Below are 25,958 nucleotides of genomic sequence, written 5' to 3' on the forward strand. Positions count from 1 at the left end.
GGAGTTTGTAGTAGTCATCCACGGAGAAAGGAGTTATCTTGCTGCTAATTAGCTTTGGATTCTGTCACTGTAGGACAGGCTTGAGCTATTGGTAGGCCACTGTCACGCATAAAAAAGTTAAAATATGGCAAAAGCCTATGTCTACAAGATATGTATAGTCCAGTGATTTACAGTGGGTACGGAAAGTATTCAGACCCCTTTAAATTTTTCACTCTTTGTTTCATTGCAGCCATTTTCCAAAAATCAAAAAGTTCATTTATTTCTCAGTATATGTACACTAGCACCCCATCTTGGACAGAAAAACAGAAATGTGAAATTTTTGCAAATTTATTAAAAAGAAAAACTGAAATCACATGGTCATAGTATTCAGACCCTTGCCGTGACCCTCATATGTAACTCAGGTGCTGTCTATTTCTTCTGCTATCCTTGAGATGGTTCTACACCTTCATTGGAGTCCAGCTGTGTTTGATTATAATGATTGGACTTGATTAGAAAGCCACACACCTGTCTATATAAGACCTTACAGCTCACAGTGCATGTCAGAGCAAATGACAATCATGAGGTCAAAGGAAGCCTGAGAGCTCAGAGACAGAATTGTGCAAGGCACAGATCTGGTCAAGGTTACAAAAAATTTCTGCTGACCTTAAGGTTCCTAAGAGCACAGTGGCCTCCAATCCTCAAATGGAAGAAGTTTGGGACGACCAGAACCCTTCAGAGCTGGCCGTCCGGCCAAACTGAGCTATCGGGGAGAAGAGGATGAGAGAGCTGGTGAGAGAGGCAAAGAGAACCCAATGGTCACTGTGGCTGAGCTCCGAGATGCCGTCGGGAGATGGGAGAAAGTGATGTAAGTCAACATCACTGCAGCAATCCACAGTCGGGCTTTATGGCAGAGTGGCGCCGGAAGCCTCTCCTCAGTGCAAGACACATGAAAGCCCGATGGAGTTTGCTAAAAAACACCTGAAGGACTCCAAGATGGTGATAAATAAAAATCCTCTGGTCTGATGAGACCAAGATAGAACTTTTTGGCCTTAATTCTAAGCGGTATGTGTGGAGAAAACCAGGCACTGCTCATCACCTGTCCAATACAGTCTCAACAGGGAAGCATGGTGGTGGCAGCATCATGCTGTGGGGTGTTTTTCAGCTGCAGGGACAGGACGATGGTTGCAATCGAGGGAAGATGAATGCGGCCAAGTACAGGGATACCTGGACGAAAACCTTTCCAGAGTGTCTGGACCTCAGACTGGGCCGAAGGTTTACCTTCCAACAAGACAATGACCTAAGCACACCGCCAAAATAACGAAGGAGTGGCTTAACACAACTCCGTGGCTGTTCTTGAATGGCCCAGCCAGAGCCCTGACTTAAACCCAATTGAGCACTCTCGGAGAGACCTGAAAATGAGTTCCACCAACGTTTACCATCCAACCTGACAGAACTGGAGAGGATCTGCAAGGAGGAATGGCAGAGGTACCCAAATCCGATGTGAAAACTTGTTGCATCTTTCCCAAAACGACTCATGGCTGATTAGATCAAAGGGTGCTTCTAATAATACTGAACAAGGGGTGAATAATTATGACCATGTGTATTTCAGTTTTTGTTTTTTAATAAATATGCAAAAATTTCTACATTTCGTTTTTTTCTGTCAAGATGGGGGGCTGAGTGTACATTACTGAGGAATAAAATGAACTTTTTTGTTTTTGGAAAAAGGCTGAATGAAAAAAACAAAAAACAAAAAAAAAAAAAAAAAAATAAAAAAAAAAAAAAAAAAAAAAAAAAAAAAAAAAAAAAAAAAAAAAAAACAAAAAAAAACCAAAAATAAAAAAAAAAAAAAAAAAAAAAAAAAAAAAAAAAAAAAAAAAAAAAAAAAAAAAAAACAAAAACAAAAAAAAAAAATAAATTTAATAAAAAAAAAAAAAAAAAAAACAAAAAAAAAAAAACGAGAGATAAAAAAAAAAAAAAATAAAACAAAAAAAAAAAAAAAAAAAAAAAAAAAAAAAAAAAAAAAAAAAAAAAAAAAAAAAAAAAAACAAAAAAAAAAAACCACAAAAAAAAATTAAAAAAAACACAAAAAAAAAAAAAAAAAAAAAAAAACAAAAAAAAAAAAAAAAAAAAACAAAAAAAAAAAAAAGCAAAAAAAAAAAAAAAAAAAAAAACAAAAAAAAAAAAAAAAAAAAAAAAAAAAAAAAAAAAAAAAAAAAAAAAAAAAAAAAAAAAAAAAAAAAAAAAAAAAAAAAAAAACAAAACAAAAAAAAAAAAAAAAAAAAAAAAAAACAATAAAAAAAAAAAAAAAAAAAAAAAAAAAAAAAAAAACAAAAAAAAAAAAAAAAAAAAAAAAAAAAAAAAAAAAAAAAAAAAAAAAAAAAAAAAAATAAAAAAAAAAAAAAAAAAAAAAAAAAAAATGCCCCCCCCCCCAAAAAAAAAAAAAAAAAAAAAAAAAAAAAAAAAAAAAAAAAAAAAAAAAAAAAAAAAAAAAAAAAAAAAAAAAAAAAAGACAAAAGGACTGCAATGGAAACAAAGAGTGAAAAATTTACGGGGTCGAATACCTTCCGTACCCAACTGTATAAGTATAAAGGAGCCACTGCTCATAGGGTTCTTCAAGAGGAAAAAAGCAAGATTATCAGCAAAAAATATGCAAGCAGAGGCAGGAGCAAGCAGCAAAGCGTCTGCACTGTAAGAAGCAGGAAATGTGCACATATATTATTTGTTAATTAAAGCTGCATTCCATATATATATATATATATATATATATATATGTGTACACATTGATTCTTCAGAATCATTTATAATGACAAATAAATATTTAAAAAATAAAATAAAAACAGATGGTCATATATCTCAAAATATTGGATTTGTAAATAACCAAATATTTGTATCGATCTTAAATATTCTTTATTGGTCGGGCTCTAATGGACATACCACAAGAATAGCTTGCGTTGGTTCTAGCAACATGTGTATTACTTCTGTTTGTTCATAATCAAGTGAGTTATTGGTTAATTAATTCATGGGAATCAATTAACAAGTACCACATCTCATATCTGCAGCCTTCTCCCCTGGCTGTAAGCATGCAGTTGAAGAAGCACAACATTCATTAAGGTGCGGCATAGTACACTGTGAAAATAATAATGCACTGTTATTGATTGGATCCATGGCTCTTAATAACTAACATAGCATTTGGTTTAGTTTACTTTCAGTGCATTTACTACATTTCCTTCAAACACCCCTGAAAAAATGATTACACAGACTCATTTAATGATTAATGTAGTTGAAAAATAATGTATCATAACATTGCAGTCTCTATTTTGCTATTAAAATTACCCATTATATTGTGATCAGATTCAAGAAGGAAAGGAAGTACATTTAAGGTGCCATACAAGAGATAAAAGGGCTGGTGATAAAATGGCATGAGAGACAGTGATGAGAAAGACAACAGTGAGAAAAATACGTTCATTGTAACAATTGAGAAAACTATAAAAACAGAATAATGAACAAGAAATAGGCCTATTACTGACATGAGAAAACATAAATATAAGTTTTAAATTAGTAAGTAAGGATTTCTGAGGACTATGCTTACCTGGTCCTCAGATCTCTGCAGGGTAAATCCAGACAGCTAGCTAGACTATCTGTCCAATCTGAGTCTTCGGTTTTACGACTAAAACAACCTTTGAACTTGTTCTACCAAAACAAGTTCCTTCCCGAGGCTACTTAGCAACGTCAGCGTTGCTCTGTGCGGTGTTTAACACCACTGAAGACGATTGTGATTGGTTTAAAGAAATGCTAATAGAGCACGTTTTTCTCCCATCCCAGAATGCTGTGTGGACTGGCCAGACCCTTCCTCCACAGTGCTGTGAAGGAAGATCTGGCAGGCGAGACTAGTTATAAATAAATATTTAAACACTAAAAGGGATGAGTGAGGGAGTGTGTTGGAGCTGTGTGTGGATCTAAGTGGCTGACGTACCTAACAGGGGCGAGTGGTTGGATGACTGGGAGAGCGGGAGGAAAGTCTGACTGTTTTCCAGGACACTCAGGATGGCCTCCTCATCAACGACAGGCTCCTCTGGGATTTTAACACTGCTCCTCACAGAGTCTGGGAGACAAGAGGACTGTTAGCATCACTGAAACGCCACGTCAAGAAGACCTGGATTTAGATCATCTAAAAACAGAGGTACAAACAGACAGGCACACACGACAGACAGAGGCAGATAGACAGACAGGGACAGAGGGAGCAGACGTACAGAGAGACAGACAGAGAAACAAAGGCTGACACACACTCAGAAAGACACCACACACACACACACACACACACACACACACACACACACACACACACACACACACACACCACACACACACACCCACACACACACACACACACACCACACACCACACACACACACACACACACACACACACACACACACACACAGAGTGAAGACACAGAGACAGCAGACCATTTTCAAAACATTTGTTTTGTGATCTAACATAAAACAAAGCAAAGGAACACTAATGATTACTTCAGATATCATTGATATTGTAATGTATATTCAGGGCTTGATGTTAACGGTTTGAGGCGCTTAAGTACATTTCCGTTTCACTTCTCCATGCACAAAAGTCACTTGTCCAGGTAAAGATTTTTCATTTTGTGATTGTTTTTGTGTTTTGCTAATGTAGAATTCAAGCAAACCGTTGAAAGCATCCAAACATTATCAACATTAATACAATTCCGTTGAAACAAATGTGTCCTAAGAATAGATTTCCCCTTCAACAAGAAAAAAGAATCTCCAGACTCCATAGTACAAAGTGATACTTTGCACGCAGGTGTGCAGTGTATCACCAGAGGTTTCAAATCTGTAACATAGACGTAATGATAAATTACAAAAAATGATGAAATAAAATGCGCTTATCCCGGACAAGCCTTAATGTCGAGCCCTTATATTAATATATTAAGCAATGTTCTCTTATTCTTTAACAAGAAAATATACAGTACATAACTAATATAAGCACAGGTTTCAAGCATCCCCAGTAGTACAGGAGGTTTTTCCATCACCTGGCTGCGAGTGCCTGTGCACCTCCACTGCATTAGCGGGTGTACACGGCAGTCCCTCGGGGGTCAGGGGGTCAGAATGGAGAGTCATATCAGCGAGAAGATCCTCTTGGTCCTCCCTCTCGCTAACACACGAACCTTGTGTCCTGAGCAGAGGCAGACAGAATTTAACGTTTCCTTCTATAATTACATTTTATCTTTTTTTCTTGCACATGTTCTTCGAGGAGATCCTCAGACTCGAGGATTCCGGGAACAAACAAGTATTTATTGCAACAAAGAAAACACAAACTTTGATTAATTGTCAGAAAACAATAATACTAGTGCTCTAATGGTCATTATGCTAAGACCCCAGTTTAAGTTCAGCATATAGTGAAAACAAGCAGACAGGTCAAACACATGCAAGACATGAGCATCAGTGGTGTTACCTGAATCACAAAGCAGAGGACCTTCTGGTGTCTGCCCCCATGCAGTCATGTTTTATTAGCATCTCTCTGTGGGTCTTAATCAGGGTAAGTGCTCCGTTTACTCCGTGTGTGTGTGTGTGTGTGTGTGTGTGTGTGTGCACGCATGCGAGCGAGCGGCTGTGTGAGAGCATATTAAAGTGTGTGCAGCTTGGTGGTGTGTGTCTGTGTGTTGGAGAGGGAATATGAATGGAAAACAGACAGTCAGGCGGGCAGGCAGCCAACACACGGGCTTTGTATCCCTCCAGATTGCTCTCAGCTACAGGCTGCCTATCCATGCTGCCCTACTGCAGCGCCTAGCAACTCACCACTTAGTGACTCGGAAATATTGAAATGTAGACCAGGCAGGCTGCGGCCACCAAAAAAATTAAAAGTAAAAGAGTTCCATTTGAGGTACTACTCCTGAACTGATCTGAACCCTGTGTGGGAGAAGGTTCTTCTCATCTGAATAAACAGCCGAGCGTTGCACCAGAGAGGTTAGAAGTTGGAACTGAATATGAAATGCCTCGTGCTATTGATTCGGCTCCCTGTTGGTCCAGTGACTGGAGGAATGAATGGTCAACTGTAGCTGCAGGATAAATTCAAGCTTAGACACACTTTGTGATAAACAGTGTGCGGACAGGTGAAGCTGCAGAAGACACCGTCTGAGCCCAGCAGGAGCTCAGGGGAAGAAAGTACACACCTCTGTGGAATGAGTCCAGAAAGAGTCCCGGCACTGGTGGAGGACAAACACTTTTCACTCACTTTAAATAATGAAGCGGGTAAAGCCAGCATGTTAAATGATCCATCCATTTTTGTAAACATATGAAATCAATGTTGTTGTTTTTTATCCCCAGCGTGTGTCTAAGGTTAGGAAGAGAGATTTTACTGCAGTCTCATTGTCATTGTGCCGGGCCGTCTGAGGAAAGGCCTCCAGAGAGTCAGCGCTCACGTGCCACTGTCTGGCTGTCTCTTAATTAGTCTGCTAGCTAACGACTTTAGAGGCGACGAGGGAGCGAGCCTGGCAGGCGTCAGGAGATTACTGCAGAGATTAACACATTTGGCTAGCAAACCACGCCCCCTCTCTGCCTTTACTGGATCTGCTTTAATGTGAAAGAATGATGGTCCTGAGAAGGGTGAAATACAAGGAGGAGGAAAAGGAGTAGATATCGTGTCATTGCAGACATGGTAACAGAAGCCATTTTTACATGTTAGATCTAATGAAACATTTCTGATGAATGACATGATGAGCTATAGTCATTATGAGAGATATATACACAAACACAAATCATTTTCAGAGGTTTTCATTTGTAAATGAAATGTTTAAATCATATATATATATATATATATATATATATATATAATACTGTCAAGCTTAAGAAAGTACTCTAATAGGTTTATGGTAATAAATGGTAATAAACTGTTGTTTTAGAATACAGCACTGTGTATTAACATTTTGATGCTGGTGACTGTAGCTGCCAGTAGTTTACTGTAATTTAACAAACATTTGTGTACTCCATCCAGGAAGGGGTTAAGAGAATTGGAGTGTTTGTGTGACGAGTGCTGGACTGAATGCATAAAGCAAGATAAATTAAAAAAAAAACAGTAAAGCCTGCAGTGCCAAGTGAGACCTTGAGAATATAGCAACAACAGAAGCGATGCGTGATAGAAAGGGAAAGCTAACAGTATGGATGTGCCAGGCGGTGAGCGAGTATTAACAGAGAGAGGGACACAGGCTACATTTACATTTCTACCTTTTGGTTTAAAAACAAATACCTATTGCTAGGTTCCCCCCTCTCATTCCCCCTGCTCTGGCGTTTCCCCCCTCTCATTCCCCCTGCTCTGGCGTTCCCCCCCCCCTCTCTCATTCCCCCTGCTCTGGCGTTCCCCCCCTCATTCCCCCCTGCTCTGGCGTTTCCCCCCTCTCTCATCCCCCTCTCTGTCTGGCGTCCCCCCTCTCCATCTTCCCCCTGCTCTGGCGTTTCCCCCCTCTCATTCCCCCTGCGCTAGCTGCATTCCCCCCTCTCATTCCCCCTGCTCTGGCGTTTCCGAGCCCCTAAACCGGTACCATTAGGAAACACTTCTGACCTGTTTAGTTTGGAATCCGCGGGGTTGTGTTGCAGTCTCAACGGCCGCAAATGGGGACCTTTGACAACAAAGACACTTTGCCGCCTGATTGGGTCAGGACCTATCCTTTTCTGAGACTAAGCTACTAACATTACCATGACAACTATCAGCCACAGGCGTAGTATACTTCCTGCGTCCTGTTTACCCCGGGCATGCACGTGCCCAGTGTATACAAGAATGACAATGAGCTGTGCGGTTTGGCCGTGTTAGCTTAAACCAAGATTTGTTCTTTTATTGGAGCTAAAAACACTTGTATGTACGGAGAACCTTTTTGGCTCAAAGCTCCGCTTGAAAACCCAAAAACGTAGCAGTGTAAATGTAGCCTGAGACAGTCAGGCAGGGGGAGAGTTGAGAGCCGCCAGCAAGCTCTCTGGGAGTGAGAGTGTGTGGGGTGTGTGTGTGTGTGTGTGTGTCTGTTCCCACGCCACATTGCGTGTTCCCTCTGTTCCTGTCTGATATCAGAGGTGGGTGAATAGAAGCCATCTGGATCTGATGTACGGCTGCCGAGTCGACTGTACTTTTATTTATAATAGGAAATACTTTCTGCCTGTACAGTACATGGTGGGAGTGGGAGGGAGGGATGTGTAAGATTTCACACTCTCCTTCCCCCTTTCTCTGCACTACAGCCGTTCTGCCTCCACCCCCTCGCTACATCTGTTCTGACTTCACTTTCTCCATCCCTCCTTCCCATGTCCTCCAACCCCTGCTGTCTCTGCCTCCCTCACTGGCCCGAGAGAAAAGGAGGCGGACGAAGACACATGACATGTAGCTGAGAGGCACGGGGAAACTGAGGACATGCAACGGCCTCATTACAGCTCAATAGAAAGAATCTGAAATGAATTTGGTCTATGAGTCACTAATGTGACTGGAAGCATCTTGTTGCTTATGAGCAGTTGCTCTCGTCTATAAGTTCCAGCTTCCTGGCAGCAATTCTCAGGTCTTCCTGGGACAGTTGTCCAACAACGATTTCCAGACAGAATTTGTCATGAAACGAGGCGAGGTACTTACACGTCAAACTCATTCTCCTTCAGAATCTCCTTGAATCTCTTCATGAAGATTTTCTCGCTTTCCGTTGAAGTGACAAACCCACGATCTGGAAAACATCAGACAAACTAGTGTTTATTGTGCGTTCGCCTTTCCTGGAAACGGTCGGAACCAAGATCCCAGAGTTTTTCCAGATCCAAATTCTCAGCTACAATTAAAACACTGTGGTCAGTAATTGCTATAAATGCCAGCAGTGGTTGCTGTCAGTGGAGTTATATCACATCAATAAAACAGGATTGGGTGTAATTTCATTACCGATTATTACTGAACAACAGACTCTCTTTGTGTAGAGATGGGACATTTGCATGTCCCATGTCTAGTGTCTCTAGGGTTTGGCAAGATTATAGTTTTTGTTTGTGGTTAGAGGACAAAGTTGTTCCACCAGTTCTAAGACTGATGATAGTGTGACTTGTGTAGGTCATGGAAAAGTCACTGGTATAGGGCTCAGCAAATGACACAAAGACAAACATAGCTGGCCAACAAGAAGCACAACATGATGAAACAATATGGTTCGCCACAAAAGAATTTGTATTGCCTCAAAACACTGTCATAACTCATAGAAAGCAGAAAAGCTGGCACCACTGAAATGAGACCAGCCCGGCGTAGCTTTGAACAATTTTAGTTAAATTACGCTAAGCATGATCCGAGAACTTCCACTGTTTTTTAGTTGCCCAACCTATAAGTATATTAATTACAATTTATTAGGGGTCCAAGCCCGAGGGGCTGTGAACCGCGGTAGCAAAGCTACACACAGCAGGGCTATGGAACCCTATTAATTTTCTAAGGATTATTATTCTTCTCCGCGTAAACTCACTCTGCAGCCTAAACAGTACAAAATGCCATTTTCAGGACATAAACTCTGCAAAGACATCAAGTGCAATAATTGACCCACTTCCACCAGTAGGTGGCGCAAAACAAAAAACGTGTTTGGCCCTATAACTCCCAAACCGTACATCAGACAGACTTTTGTATGTGAAAAAAAGCAAATTAATCAAAAAACAACTTTTTCAAACGCCTCCTTGACGGTGCGATTGATCTACATGAATCTTGGTACATACCATCTCCAGACCAACCTGACAAAAAGTTGTTAAAAGAATTTTTATAGAATAGAAATTGTGCATATTACGCACAAAGAAATTTGTGTAACTAACTATGAAAACACCAACTTTGCCATTTCTTGGCCAAAATAAATGTTGTGAAAGCCAAACTTTATACTAACCCCTCAACCTGTAACAAATCCAAAGGACATAAGTACTCTTCCATTCAACTTTTGACCTATAATCCAAGTTGAACTTGCAAAAAATACAATCAAATCAGAGACTTCTCAACGACAATCAGGAGAAAGAGACCCATTTAGCCGTCTAGCTCCGTAGACTCCCATGTGTTTTGCACTCAGCCATGATCACCCCCCCAGTGGAACTCTGGTGTAACTGCAACCAAATTCGGTATAATGGGGCTTTATTTATACTTTGCAGTCACGTGATCACCATGGATACCTGGCGGGCAAGAAACGCTGAGAAAATGGCAACAAACAGTGGCCAGCCAGAGGAACTGCAGCCACGCAGATTTCCAATAATACAACCAATCAACTATTTAGACCATATGTCACCAAATGTTAATACTAGATATCACAAAAAGATTAACATACTCAGAACTTGTGATACGTACACAGCACCCGCTGATATTTTCTTTGCTTTGAAGCTGGCCTTGACCAACTGCCACTTTGCTTGTTTGAAAGCCATGATGTCTCTTTGTCATGGGTGGGCCAAATTCTCAGTATGGGCAAAGCAGAGAAAGGGGAGGTAACCTTGCCCCTTATGACCTCATAAGGGGCAAGTATCACAATCTGCCCATTTGAGCTTTCATTTTCTCAAAGGCAGAGCAGAATACCCAGGGCTCGGACTTCTATCACCATTTCTAGTCCCTGGGGGACCAAAGGCAGGATGGGGGAACCAAACCTCAAAGTGAGATTTTCATGCCATGGGACCTTTAACCCATGGAAAATCATGTGTTTTATTAATTTGCACTGTCCCCTTTCACAAAGTAAACTGAACTGAACTCTTGGCAATACACAGTCCTAGTCTCTTGTGCCACAAAGATCAGAACGGAGTCTCCACTGTCGATCTGCTCACCTTGTGACTCGGGGGTTTCTACCTGGGAGGTCTGGTTCTTCTCTCTCCTCCTCTGCTTCTCGTCCTCCCAGATGGCCTGCAGGCCCGGGTTCCTGCCAATCTGATCTGGACACAGAGGACAATCACAGCACAATGTGTCAGCTAACAATGCATCAGTACTGTTACGCAGGTCTTTATTTAAAGGCTGTGCCAAAATAACGAATCAAAACGATGTCAGGCTTAAAAATGTCATTCAACTCATACATAATGTAGTTACATTTAACAGTGAGAATAGTTTTGAAACATTGTTATTGAGCTATAGATGGAAAAGTATGAGTCAGAACACAGACACTGCCTGTCCTGGAGTTGCCTCTCTTTTCCTTTCCTCACTCTAAGGACAGATGCTCGTTGTGGTTTATGACTCTGCCTCCAGCCGGATCTACATCATAAGTACTGGAGAAATGTGACTTTAATATTAAGAGACCATGTGTCAGCAGTCCACTACACAGCTGGTCTGTGACTGGCTACCACTGAAGGGATTTAAAATGCTGTGGGGGGAAGATAGCCAAAAAGATAGGTTTTGTTTTTATGTTTTTGTTTTCAAAAATTTAAACCTTAGTCAATTTAAACCTTGCCACGTTTTTAGCTTTGTTATCAACATATGGCGACAACTCCTTCTCTTCGGATCAACGTAGTTTTGTTTTCAGTACATGGATGGGCTCTCTCTTCTCCCTCACAGTCTAACATAAAACGCATCCAGATGTATAAAACCTTTGGATATTGAAAACTGCAACAAAAAGGGCCAGAGACAAAATCCCTAATCCTGGTATTCAGACACATTCTGCTTATAGAGGCAAAACCAAACAGAAGCAATAGTTGCATCTGCTCTGGGTGTGCATGGCTTTGTCAGATAATGCCATCTGCGTTATGGGTTTTGATCAGTTCAGTGAAATATCCCTACATCCTGGATTCCCCTCATCTCCGTTCAGTTCTCCCTCTCTCTCTGCTCTCCTGTGTGTGAAGTCCGCTCCACAATGTTTAGGGCTGCTAATGGATTTGATGGTTGGAGCGCGTCAGGGGGAAGGGTTTCGAGCAGCTGTGTTCTATTAGTTACCTCAGACAAACATGCAGCAATATATCCATATCAATAGATAAGACAAGATATTCTAAAATCCTAATTTTGATATTTGATGATATTGGATGGAATTATAATTGTGTAATAGTGTAATTTTTGCAAGGATCTGTACCAAAAGAAATGTCTTTAGTCTGTAGAATATGATTTGTAGGCCGGGACGTCTCCGCATCAGCACAACACTTATATGTAACTTTCAATTAGTGTTGATTCTAGCGGCCGCTTTGGACAAAAGCGGTAGTGTTTTTACCACACCTGCTGTCGTAAGGGGCTGTATTGCCCACTGTAGATTAGTGAGTTAGAGTTACCGGGAGGTCATATAGTTGCAACGAATGTTTGGTTCAAACAGAAAATCATTTATATACAATAAGAGAATATACGTTACAGGTGCAAGTGTTGCATACGATAACTTAGCCTACTCTGGATGTCTGAAAGTCTGAAAATATTGAATGAACCAGGGACGTCACTAGGATTGAAAGACGGGGGTGCTTAGCCCCCAAGGTATTTGTAACTTGTGTTTGCAAAATCTTTGCACTCACGTCTTTCGTTACTGTATTAGAGCTACGCTTATGTCAACAACCAGTCAACAAACCAAGATGTTAACAAGTAAAAAGTGACAGACTTATCTTCTTCTTCCATTTCTCTCTGTTCAACAAAAGTTCCTGTAAGGTTAGCTTTTAGACACATTAAAGCTGCAGGGGGGGATTTACTTAGACCACACTTTGCTCCTGATGAGTTTTCTGTCTGCTCATGTCAATGTATGATGAAGTAATAGCATACTATAGCTAAAGAAAGAAAAAGAAAAAATATAGGCATTGCTGCATACTTTATCATGTAAGCTATTGATACGGATCTATTTAAAGTGGCTACTGTGTAAATACAATAACCGGATGGCAGAAGTAATAAAAGATTTGGAGTAATGATTAGTTTATATATATGTACTGTATGTAGGATTGCTTTCATTTTATTTTCACATGTGTATCTGTTGGCATGTGCTCATCTTTAGTTTACATTAAGGTAACATCTACATATTTATTTATCACAGCCAGTGAATGCAGAAAGTTAAATTGGTTAGAATACAGCTAGCATATATAATAAATATAATTATGCAATGCATAGTGCCTAGAGCTGCCAACAAATGCTAATTGTTAGAAGAAAACAAAACAATCCTCAGACCTGTAGAGCACTACTGACCTCCATCACACCGGCTCCCTCAGACTCAACTGCCCTCCCAATCTCCTGCTTCTCTTTCTCTCTGCTGAAAAAATCTTCCAATATCCATCTCATCTGCTCAATGAATTGAAGGATACAACTGTGTAATAGCATTAACAGGGACCCTATGGCATTTAGTTTTCAGTGACAACAACATTCTATGGGGATTGATATTGTTTTAGAACAGGCCTACTAGAGATAGGCTGTATCATTGGCAAATAATAAAGAATTGTGATTAGATTGCTAAGTTAACCATTTCTAGTATTTTGCTTGTTCACTCTAGCTCGACTATGGTTTTCCATAGCAATCCAAAATATCCCCTTTCTTTTACCTCAAGAAAACGTAGCTAAAGGTAAGCAGGTAATTAAAAACAACTTACAATTTTACTCCGTATCACTTTGTGTAATCAATCTTCCTTTCACCATTAGCGTGTGTGTCGGCGTGTATGGGCGGAAGGGTGCGAAGTGAGTTCAGACCAAAGAGTAGCAACGAGACGAGATGAATCCTCCAGTTACTTGCAACGCTCTGAAAGCTGCCAGTTCCCACCAATGCACCGAGACGGTGCGGTGCATCATCTTGATAGCACAACTACTCTTTGTACTTCTGTCTAACTTCTGACTTTTCGGCTATTTTTTTGTAGCTGGATATACATATCATTTGTTGGGTCTATATGAATGAGGATACAGTTGTTGATAAATCAAAATATATAATATTAAAAATATTGATGTTCTTAGTATCATTTAGGGGAGCTTAGGAACATTTTGGGTTAGCTTCAGCCCCCATAAAATAAGCCTAACTACATCCCTGGAATGAACGTCTGAATAGATTGAATGAAAGGCGTGTTGAGTGAGCCTGAGGAAAGGGACCTGCCTGACCAGAGAGGTTCCTTTCATTCTGTCTTCCACAATGAAAAAGTGAATAAACTTCTTCAGTGGGAGAACGGTACTTTCATTTTTTATAAACTACAAGTGTTTTGTGTGCAGGACATTCCACCGCTGCGACATCAAGCCAACAAATTTGGCGCAATATCGACTGGTCAAAAATATCGCCTAGCTCTAGCTGCATCTAAGCCCTAGCTTTCACCTCTCTGTCCCGCATCTTATTCCTACTGTTGTATCAGAGTGGCCTACAATACTGGCAAACGACTGCTGGAGGGGTGCAGCAGCTGGGAGGCTGTCCTAAGTGATCTCACTTTCAATTTCCAGTCGGTTGAGGACGTCGACAGCTACGGCATCGACCTCCAGCTCACAGGTGCTCTGCTTCTCCACCGCATCCAGGACCAGGGAGCTGCAGGCAGACACACAGCACAGGGAACGCAGAAAGATGGCAGATGTGAATGTGCCAGATTTAGCCATGCAGGATCATTTTCATCTTTATTTCAGAGGAGAAAACTGTACACACCTAGAAAATGAAATGTAAATTAATTTTGATTGTAGTTTTTTATTATTAACAATAGATTTACAATCAAGACACTAAGATTGATGAGAACAGGATAAAAAAAAAACATGAAAAGGAACACAACTTAAAACAAAATATGGGTTAACCATTTGACAAAAACAAATTGGGCAAACTATCAGAAGGGAATTGTCTCTTGCAGAATGAGTGGTGTTCAGCTCACAGTAGGAGCGGATGCAGGAGAGGACTCACCACGGTATGGTGTCCTCCTCCCAGCGGACAAACGTGCCCCCCAGGGTGCTGTCGTCGAGCTTGGAGGTGCCGGGGCTCTTCCAGGGGCTGACGCTGGGACGACTGCTGGGAGTTTGCCGGTCTGGAACCGCTGCTGCGTCTTCTAGGAAGCACACACAGGCACAAGGTAGAGTAGACGGTACTGTGAGCGCTGAAAGGAGCATTCCGCCAGACTGCAGTTTGGCAGCAAAGAGTAGTCAAATAGCCCAAACAAATGTCCTATTTCTTTCTGTTTGTTAGACAAAAAACTACAGTAACCAGCTGTTTTGGGTGATAATTTGAACATAAGCAGAAATTAAACTATATTTATGACATAAGGCATAATTTCCACTGGGGACAAGGGAGTAATTCCCCCACTTAAATTGTATTCACACACAACACAAGTGAACACTTCTGACGTTACGTAATGATTCTCTAAAGTCTTGGCGATTCGCCCATATATTAAAAAAACAATAACACATATTTTCTGATACATGGCAGAATTCATCAACTTAATTTTTTCCTGGATTTTGTATAACATCAGTCCCTTTAAATGTATGTAAAGATGCAGGAAATGGGATTCAAATGGAAAACATTGGGACCACCTGTTTTTGTAGACTGGAGTACGGCAGCAAAAAGCACAGTCAATTGCCTTTCACATGGGGAACTATTAAACATACACTACCGGTCAAAAGTTTGGGGTCAAAAATTTCCATCCCACTCCTTTATAGACAGAATACCAGCTGATCTGAGTGGGGGGCTGATCTTTAATGCAATATCCACATTGCCCAGCAACCATTCATCCAATGTTCCAAAGGCTCATTCTGTTCACTAATCTGATATCATTTTTAAAAACTAACTGAGAAAACATTAGAGAACCCTTTTGCAATTATGTAAGCACAAAATGTAATCTGAGAACTGCTGCCCTGGTTAAAAAAACAAACAATGCAACTGATCTCAGCTGGTAGTTTGTCTATAATGGAGTGAAATGGAAATCTTTAAGTGACCCCCAAATCGATAGTGTATAGCTTATGTTCTTGTGGCAAATATGAGTGTAAATATATTGGTAAATAGTTTAACGTCTGCAATGGATGAATTAGAACGTCCTCTCAGAACTGAGAGGCAGAGTTTAAGCTCCGGAAAGAGCAGAAGTGGATGGACTTTGTTGAGATTTCTTTGTTAAACTGCTGTTTCCAGGGTCAGAATGAACATTCGTGCTGAACTGTTTGAACTTGTTCCCCTGAAATGAAGGAGCTACTACATAATTGTTTCAATGTTGTTTGCTGGCATTTAAAAAATTAATTTCAGTTTAATCAAACGTGGGTCTTGTTCTGTAGATAATCTGTGAACATGGCATCAGTAAAGACCGTCAGGACAAGAAACACAACCAGTCGATCAGACAACAAGCAACAGCTTTGATTATCGAAGGAAAATCAAAAGTGAACGCACCTGAAATGTGGGTAATAAACCATCATCGTTAACAAAAACCGCATGTACCCAAACCAGCAGCCGGTATACTAGGTCAAAGTTGAACCAGGAAACTGGATTGTAAACTGTAGGTGTGACAAAATCTCGTCCCACGATAATCTCGCGATTTTATAATGTGACGATTTTCTCGACGAGGTGAAAAGTTGTCTTGCGACATCAGTATACAAGCACTGTAAACAAAAAGGAGCTGACAGGATTACATTTCACTGAGACTGTTCCTTAATAAAATTGACTGATTTATTGATTGAAAGAGGTCACGGACTTCAAAACACATTAAGGCTTCCTTTCCTCTTAAACTGGCCCCAGTCCCTTTAACCACTCTTCCACTTTAATCCCAGATTAGGATTTTGCTTTCAAGTCTGAGCTTGAGGCGAGAAGAAAATGTAACCAGGTGTACCTATTATTGGGGTATTTTAGTGTCTTTGTTGTACGAGGCACTGGAGCCCTTCTTTCCATTGATTGCATCAGTGCAGAGTTAGATCAAACATGGGAAGCCGGCTTTTGTCGGAGGGGAGTCAAGCAGGAGGATTTTAAATAAGAAAAAGAAAAGAAAATTGGAATTTCCTGTGCTGAATCATTATTGCCCTCCCATGTGAAGGTGGCCCTGCTGGGCTGGGTGCTCTCTGGGAGTGTTGGGAGAGAGCAATGATGAGAGGGCCTGTGATCAAACAGAGTTGGCAACCAGGGGTTTAGTCTCCATCAGGAGGAAGTAGAGGTGGGCCTGTGAGAGTCAGGCTCACCCAGATCAGAGAAGGAAACCCTCGGCACGGCCCAGTGACTGCCTGAAGAGCAAACCCTGTGTCCCCATTTTTTACGAGTCAGTGCTAAGGCTAGCTACAGAATTTGATCAAGTATTTAAAAATGTCTCGTCATTCAATACCCAATTTCAATACCTAAGGAGTAAATGTCAGTGTCAGAGATACAATCAGCACGCGCCAAGATCTAATAATGTCAGAGATTGGCTGTCTTACATTACATGGCATGCAGGAAAAACCCCACGGTATGCTCGCATGGTAGAAGCTGAAAAATACATAAAAAGATTTGTGCCGTAATGTGTGATTTTGTAATTTATTTTTGTTTCATAAAATTAGTGTTTAAAAAAGTATTGTTTAGGAACGGGTATCAAAGTCACGGTATTGGCACCGAAAATCATTCAACGACACTGAGCCCTAGTCAGTTCACATATGAAATGACTGTGGCTCTGCTGTAGCAGAGAGCAGGCCGTGGCTCCATTTTCTTTAAACTGGTGGGAATGCTAGTGACTCAATCTGCTGGCTCAGGACAAGCAAAATAAAGTCCCTACCAAACCAGAGGACAGAGGGGAATGGATGCACCGCCCCAGCTCCCTACAGCAGCTGCCGTGCAGGTTCTTTAACTGAGACTCTGACTTCTGCTGAACAGCAGCTCCCATGGCCATGAATGCCAATGACTGGATAGTGGCACATCAGGCTTCAATTCAGTCCCCAGATTCTTTTGAGTCAGTTGCTTAAAAGACATTATTTAGTTATTCCTAACAAACATGTCGCCTGTTGACATACACTGTGCTTATTTTATATTTGTCCCAGAACAATTTAAATGTTTATCTGAGACATGCTAAATCACTATAGCACGAGTAGAAACGAGTCATATAGTCAGTGACCTGATGCAGTAATGTACAACGTCTAGCAATGTCTAGTTTGCTACCTTAAGCTAACATGGCCACTATAAGCTACTAGTTAAATCAGACCAAGTATCAATCAATCGATCATGTAAGGTTGTAGCAGCAAACCCTCAGAGTGTTTTAAACTGCGACATAGTGCAAATTATTGCTTTTCATTTTGCTTTAAAGCTACTAAAATCAGTCTGTGACGCGCAACTCACCACCATGATTAGATCTTGGTAGAAGCATGCTGCATGCTTATTGGCTCACTGACACTGATGACATTTACTCCCTAGGTATTGAATGACTAGGGATTTTTCAATACACTATGCCTAAAAATAACACACACACACACACACACACACACACACACACACACACACACACACACACACCACACACACACACCACAACACACACACACACACACACACACACACACACACACACACACACACACACAGCATTACTGCCAACCCTAATTATCACCCGACTCTGAAGTTCGCCCCCAGCTCTACGAATTTTTTTGCTTTTAGCTCACGATTGTGGGTTTACGATTTGCAACTTCAATATTTTATTTAACTCTCAGTAAAAAGTTCCCAGCCAAACCAAGCAGCTGTTATTAGCAAAAACCATCTGATAAACCAACTGTGTGCTGCCCAGCAAAGGGCAGAAAGACACAGCTGATGGCTAGTTAGTCCACATGGTGGACCCTTGAGAAGCTTCAGAGTCAGATATTTGCCTGAGGGGAGTTGGTGGAGACCAAAAGCCAGTTAAATAAGTTAATAGTGTCCCATATTTGTAAGGTTGTCAGAAACAGAACTGAACAAATTAACCTTATTTATGCTCTGTGTCTGCTGAATGTATGTAGGCAACCGTTTGCTAACCAGTCACAGAGAGACAGCCACCACAAAGATACCACTATAGTTTGTTGTGATTCTACAGGGGGAGATAAAAATTTATTTTTATAAAGCTGAGTGCAGAGTTGCTAAAATTAGAAAGAAAGAAAGAAAGCCACTCGATTTGACTTTTGCCTCCTTAATGTGCAGCAATGTCAGAAGAAAATGGCTAAAATTGACCATGGACCATCAGACGGTGCTACCAACTAGGTAAAGATAGTGAAAGTGAAACAGAGACAGAAAACCAAAGATGTCAGACAGAGACAGCAAGTACTGCAAGAGAGAGGGTAAAGAGCAAGAACATGAGGTGAGGAGGCAACGTGAGAGATGAAAACAGAGAGAACTTTTGAAAGACAACAGAGGCATCCTGAGGCTAAGGTGAGATCAGGACTGATTTGGTGGGACTCAAGGCACGGCAGCCTTCCCTGGCCTGCTCTCCATCCCTGCTGAGCCCGGGGAAACGATGCAGCGAGCAGGAAGACACCCGGCTGTGCCCACACTGTCTAGCAGAGACAAGAGACAGCAGTGTGTGACAGCAGACAGGGGCACACATGTGTAACCTAAGATCTTCCCCAAACAGACAGGAGGTAGGGGGTGAGGGCAAATGTCAGATTGTTTTGATTATGAAGGTGGGTACTCTGTTGAAGTTTAAAACTATTGGATCTGCCCAGAGCCACTCTGGTAGCCTGGCTCCACCCTCCTACATACTGTCTCGTACGACCAGGCTAACAAGACAGGGGGGGGACAACAACTATTGGCTTAGCATTGCTAGTGTTCACATTAACTCCTTCACGACTAACGGAGCGAGCTGGAAAATCTAATTTTCCCCGGGCCCCGTTGGGAGGAGGGCCACAACAACATGGCCACCAACTCAGCTTGTTCAGACTGTTCTTGCTTGTGCTTTAACTTTTGGATTTTTGGAAGGGTTGCCACAACGGGCCGTATCTTTCTCCACCGCCATTATGGAAGTCGCCGAAAGTTATCGGACCTCAACGTCTTCGTTCTCAGCAACTCCCTCCGTTCACTGATTGGACCACAATCTGAATTTATTGCCCCAGTGCATGCTGGGATGATCCCCAATGCACCTTCCTCATGTAACTCATTATGGTTGCGATTATGTACTCAATTTTCTTTTATTTGGGGAAAAAACAAAACTTGGTATATAAAGTGCTCGTATTATGAAAGGAATAACTTTTTCTGGGATTTGGAGTGTTATTTTGTGTATCTGGTGCTTCCACACGCATACAAACTTGGAAAAAAACCTATCCATGCTGTTTTGAGTGAGATACAGGATTCTGAATTTCCTCTGCCTTCCGTCTCTGGGTGAGCTGTTCAGAATCTGCACGGCTTTCTACGTCACTAGCCGAGACAAGGTGGCTAACCGTAGCTAGCGCGTTCTCAATGGCAACACACACACACACACACACACACACACCACACACACACACACACACACACACACACACACACACACCACACACACACCACCACACACACACACACACACCACACACACACACACACACACACACACACACACACACACACAACACACACCTTAATCTCCAAAAGAACTACTTCCATGTCCCTGTTCTGCAGGTATTCCACAAGTGGCCCTCGTCTAGAAGAAGTCTCCCAGCTAATCCTGCCTCTGACTGACCAAAGATAGAGAAAGAGTTATCTAGCTGATGTGATCTTACCTAGCTACTATGCATGTGCGACTCCTAACAAAGATAGTTTAGAAGTGAGATGTCTCATTCTGTAGCTAAAACAGAGACCTGAACACACAGGGTAAAAACAGGATCTGCAGCAATGTGCAGTACAACAAAAATATGGTGTTTTTTGAAAATGAAACCATGTAAACCTATTCTGGTACAACTTCAAAATTCAATTATGAACTGGAAAATGAGAATAATATGGGCGCTTTAAGATAACTTCAACCAGGATTAACAAATAAATCCTCAAACTGCATTCGAAGAATCAAATTAGCTGGAGAGGATTATTTTAGAAAAACTAAATCCCCTTCCCTTGTCCCGTACCTTTGTGCTGGCCCCTGCGGAACTTGACAGCCCCCAAGTTCAGCAGGTTCATGCCGTACAGATTGTAGTCTATGAAGAGCTGCAGCAGGTAGGGGATGTGGCCCTCGTGGGGCTGGTAACTTTTGTTCATCACTGCTCCGCTTTGTAACAGCTCACAGACCCTAAAACAAACAGAGATTTTTCCATAATGAAAGAGAATAAGGGTAGAAAAAACAACAACACACATTTACTTATTAAAAGACAATTACACAAATGTAGCAGTCATTTCTCCTCTGAAACACAGTTACAGGTTGTTTTTGGTGCCGCTGGGATGGTGTAGATTAGAGGCTGATTAGCTTCTCTCTTTGAAATCTGCCCCTTTCCTGTCTACAGCTGTCCTATCAATTAAAGGCAAAACCTTAAAAAGAAAACAAAGATTGTATAGCCCATTCATTTCTAATACAAACAATTGTTTTCTGAAAAATACTGTAATAACATAATACTGTTTAACTGGTAGCATTATATCGGTCAAATAGTCGGTTAACGCTTCATTATTAACATCCATAGTGCCTTTTATTAAAATCGATTCTGAAAAAGGACAACTTGTTTTCCAGAGCCATCCTCAACCACAGAAAACATGCATTTCCAGCACTTGATGAAGAGCAGTTGGCTGTGTGTACGTTTAAGCTCTGCCCTGGAGTCGTGTTCCTCTTTAAAGGCCACAGCTCTTTGATGACTGATCAGAGAGTGTTTGGAGGTGGGGGGGGCTGAAGAAGGTTGCAGAGATCCAGACCTGCCACTCAAAGCACTCCCTTACTCTCTTTCTCTCTCATCAAGGATAATAATGTGAAAAGAAATACATACATAAAATTCAATGAGTCACCTAAAATGGATACATTTAAGATAAAAAACAGGAAATCAACAACAGTATCAATCTCTCTCCTCAAGCCTCTTCCTGTCGCTCTCTTTCCCCCCCCCTCTCTTTGCCAAGTATCAATTCAGTTGCACAACTCCGCTCACCTTGTCACCACTAACGCTGATCACTTTGGCAAATAATTCTGCCTTCCTGCGTGCTTCCATGCACAACAACACACAGTGAATACGAAGCCATGTTAGTGAGCAGGCAGAGTCATGTGCACACAGTCAGCCATTCAGTGGCATCGGACCATCGGGATGATCCCCATTCTCATTTAAGTGCATCGATCCCTAGTAAACTTACCTTTTTACCATCTGAGGATTGTACAGGTAGATCTTCATAAAGTGCTTCTCCTTAGCGTGGTAGCCATAGAAAGGCCTGCAAGACAGGAAAAAGACCTCGTTGACATACTGCATGTCTACCTGGAGAGTTCATTAGAAGGATTTCCCACATTTTTATTTTAAAAAAAGAAAAAGAAAAAAAAGAAGGCTTTTTGCGGTTTGCACACTCAACTTCATCAGCTCAATCATGAGTCACTTACATGCCAGAGACCAGCACCACCTTGAAGACATGCTGGACGCTGGAGGCGGGGTTTCCCATGGCAACGTTGAGGGCCCTGTCGGTACTGAAGGCCACCTGCCGCAGGTAGCGCTCCGGCTGTTGGCCGTAGCCATCGTACGGTACGTAGATGTAGGGGAACACGCCATGGAGGTGGAGGCATGTCTTCTGGCCTGTAACACGACAACAAATCTTTTAATCATCGGGCGTACAATCTGTATCTCATGTATCCACTTCCCACTGCGTTAGTGTTTAGAATGGCAAAAGCCTTTTGTATTGGTTTGAAAACACAGAAGCTGCAGTTCTCAAATCTAAATTCTCCACGCGTCTTTAGCATATATTTTCAGACTCTCTTTGGTATAACTTATATATATATAAATATAAATATATAAATATATAGTTGATGCATAACGTACTGCAATATCTGCAATACATTTTTCAGTATCGGCATTTATAATGGACAATAAGTATTGAAAAAATAAAATAAAAATGGACAAAACACCCTTCAACCATGTTATGAGTGTTGGCATTGCAAAAGCTGTCCACCAGAAGGCGCTCTACAACGTGTCTGATAGCGACATTAGTGTTTAACCCTTTAAGTTTTATATCTTAAGTTTGTATTTTTATACATTTTATTTATCAAAACTTTAATAAAGGTTGATGGTCCTCTGTTCTGTTTATTTTCAAACCGCATTATCATATTGTTTTAGCGAGGACTCAAATAACTACAAATAACTAATGTTAGGGAAATCGGTTTATGTTTTGTTACACATTCCTGGATTTTTTTATTTTATAACCATATCGGCCGGTAAATCGGATTTTTATACCACCAAAAAAATTGTATCGTAATGTGACTAGTAGGGCTGCACGTTGTTCAAAATGTCTAACTACTAAAGCGGATATGCACATTTTGGTACCACTACCAATATACATATATTTTTTTTTTTATGCATTGTAAGAAAGAACATTTGAAAGATACAGTAACACCAGAACGGATATTTTTCCCAAAACTCTTCATATGATTATTAAAATCACACACACTGGTGTATAATAAGAAAATATAAATAATAAAAACAAACAACCTTCTTCTACTTCATTTAGTGGTGACAAACAAATATTTCAGACGTCCAAATCTTTATTTTTCGTGTTATATTATTTGTATGCGATGTGTTACACACATCACACACATCACAACTATGCATGACTGAAGGGACATCATCTGAAGCCCAGTTCTTGACCTCAGTAAGCTGACCTGACACCAAACTGTAAAAAAGCATCTTTTCATGCACTGCTCTGCAGTATGATCTTGCATGGTCCAATATGGTCCACTGTTGTCCCTCCATATATTCCCCCACTTTACACTTGTACAACCCTACATTTGTCTGTCTGCTCACAGACACATAGTATTCACACAATTGGCCAAAGTGCATCTAAAACAATTGAGCAAAACTGTATTAAAGAAAGTAAAGTCAGTGAGGGTCCAGTAAACTGTTTTTTGTCTTCCCAAACACCCTCTGACCAACAGATGGATGTGTATGACAACAAGCCTGTAATGCAATGTTTGCACAGTGGTAAAGCAGCTCATTAGCTAAATAAATAAAACCATCGCTGGGGATTGGGGGTGGCGCGGACGGGAGAGGACTGAGGTCTTAAAGTCATGTGAAGTGAGGTCAGCCGGTGCAGAGACAGGGATTTATATACACTATTTATAACGGGAGTGCTGTGACATCATCCCTCCCAGACGGACACGCACACTACCAAGTCATCTGAGGTGATGCAGACAGCACGCTCTGATCCATCATCAGCCTGGGCCACTGCTTTCATCTGCAGACTGCTGCGCTGGGTTTAATCCGGTTACGTAACGGAGTAGAACAGTCAGTGTAAAAATTAAGACAACAAAAAGGGGGCTGAGGGTGTTGAGGCTCACAGAAATCTGAGTTTCTGACTCTCTCCACTTACATCAGCGACGGCTGGCAGCTGGACAGGCGGAGGGCGGTAATAAGCAGGAGCTTGACTCTTGCCCAGACGTGTCAGCACATCCCCAGAGACATGCCTGCCTTCCCAGCACTCACCACTGGTAGCATGGCTTCAGGAGAGGTAGGGGCAGGCGGGTTCTGGCATGGTTACTGCACCTCAAACACACAGCTTGCCAATTCTCCATCCTCACGCTTTGGAATAACAGACGATGCTTGCGTGCCGCAGTCCTCTGGGCACGATTGTTGAGATTGCTGGACCCAAAGCGGAGCTTTCCAAAAGAGGAAGAAATATTCCCAGCATCTCTCTGCACAGCGATGCATACTGCTGCCTCCAAAACAGGAGGGGAGGGGTGATGCAAGATGAGATGTTGTGCTGAAAGACAATGAGCTTCTCGGAACAGGCCTGGTGTGAGACCGACATCGGTATTAGGAGTGGGGCGCAGCATATGCTGGAGCTCCCTGTGGGAGACAGTGGTGTCGAGACACACAGCAGACCATCATAAGAAGATAAAGTGAGAAATTATCATTAATTTATTCTGTCCTTGGAAATTAAATAGCATTCATTTAAATGCCATGCTTGGCTAAATGGAGGGCTGCATTAGGAAATATTAAACCTGTGAAAAACAAGAGACCAAATCTAGATGATGAAATCTTTATGAGCAGAAATAGCTATCAATCATACTTGGTTGTAACCCCTCCTTGCGTGTTGTTATGGCGATCCAAACTGGTTATTTTTTGGTTAATATGCTTTTGTAAACTATTCACACTAGGTGGTATTCTTCATTGCAGCCAGGGAGATGCAGAGAAACAGTGAGATCAGTAGAACTGTGTCAAGTCCGGAGTGTGTACAGTATGTGTGTGTGTCTCAGAGGCGTACAAGGTGTGTGTAGTGCCACTGCGAGCGACACAAAGGCTGGCAGCCACTCTGACGGTGGAGGAGTGGCGAAAGCAGCATGCGCCTGTCTGTCCTCAGTCTGCCGTGTACGAACGAACGAACGATCGAAGGACAGACACACAGACACACAGACACAGACACAGACACACAGACACACACACAAGACACACACACACAGACACACACACAGCACACACACACAGACACACACACACACACACACACACACACACACACACACACACACACACACACACACACACACACCACACACACACACACACACACACCACACACACACACACACACACACACACACACCACACACACACACAAACACACAGCTTCTACTGCAGTTACTAGGCAACGGCAAAGCAAAAGCCGTGACAGACAGCGGAGAGATAAACAAGTGATTCTTTACAGCCAGCTGGTCAGGCCACAGAAAGAGAGACGTAGGGAGAAAGTGTGTCTGAGAAAAACAGAGTCAGAGAAGTAAGTGAGAGAGAGAGAGAGAGAGAGGGTGGTGTGTGTGTGTGTTGTGTGTGTGGGTGTGTGGTGTGTGTGTGTGTGTGTGTGTTGTGTGGTGTGTGTGTGTGTGTGTGTGTGTGTGTGTGGTGTGTGTGTGGTGTGTGTGTGTGTGTGTGGGTGTGTGTGTGTGTGTGTGTGGTGTGTACCTGTGCATGAAAAAACAGGGAGGGTAAAAAGACAGATACAATAAGGATGGCACGAGAGAAACAAAGGTGTGTATATGTTGGTGTGGTGAGAGAGAAGCAGAAGATGTGTCACATTGAGTGTGGACT

General features: G+C 41.6%; 1 protein-coding gene across 3 annotated transcripts in view; it reads right to left on the minus strand.

Moving 5' to 3' along the window:
- rev3l (REV3 like, DNA directed polymerase zeta catalytic subunit) overlaps nt 1-25,958 on the minus strand; it is a 90,105-nt gene that overhangs the window by 31,315 nt on the left and 32,832 nt on the right. For all 3 annotated transcript variants that reach the window (XM_032542422.1, XM_032542421.1, XM_032542423.1), the window contains exons 2-10: nt 22,271-22,460; nt 22,033-22,107; nt 20,835-20,995; nt 14,752-14,893; nt 14,297-14,391; nt 10,782-10,886; nt 8,614-8,698; nt 5,042-5,184; nt 3,953-4,081 (exon numbers count right to left, since the gene is read on the minus strand). In XM_032542422.1, coding sequence (XP_032398313.1) covers nt 3,953-4,081; nt 5,042-5,184; nt 8,614-8,698; nt 10,782-10,886; nt 14,297-14,391; nt 14,752-14,893; nt 20,835-20,995; nt 22,033-22,107; nt 22,271-22,460 — 1,125 coding nt within the window. The remainder of the gene's footprint in view (nt 1-3,952; nt 4,082-5,041; nt 5,185-8,613; nt 8,699-10,781; nt 10,887-14,296; nt 14,392-14,751; nt 14,894-20,834; nt 20,996-22,032; nt 22,108-22,270; nt 22,461-25,958) is intronic.

This window comes from Etheostoma spectabile, chromosome 18 (genome assembly GCF_008692095.1).
Source record: "Etheostoma spectabile isolate EspeVRDwgs_2016 chromosome 18, UIUC_Espe_1.0, whole genome shotgun sequence".
In the NCBI taxonomy this organism is placed as follows: Eukaryota; Metazoa; Chordata; class Actinopteri; order Perciformes; family Percidae; genus Etheostoma; species Etheostoma spectabile.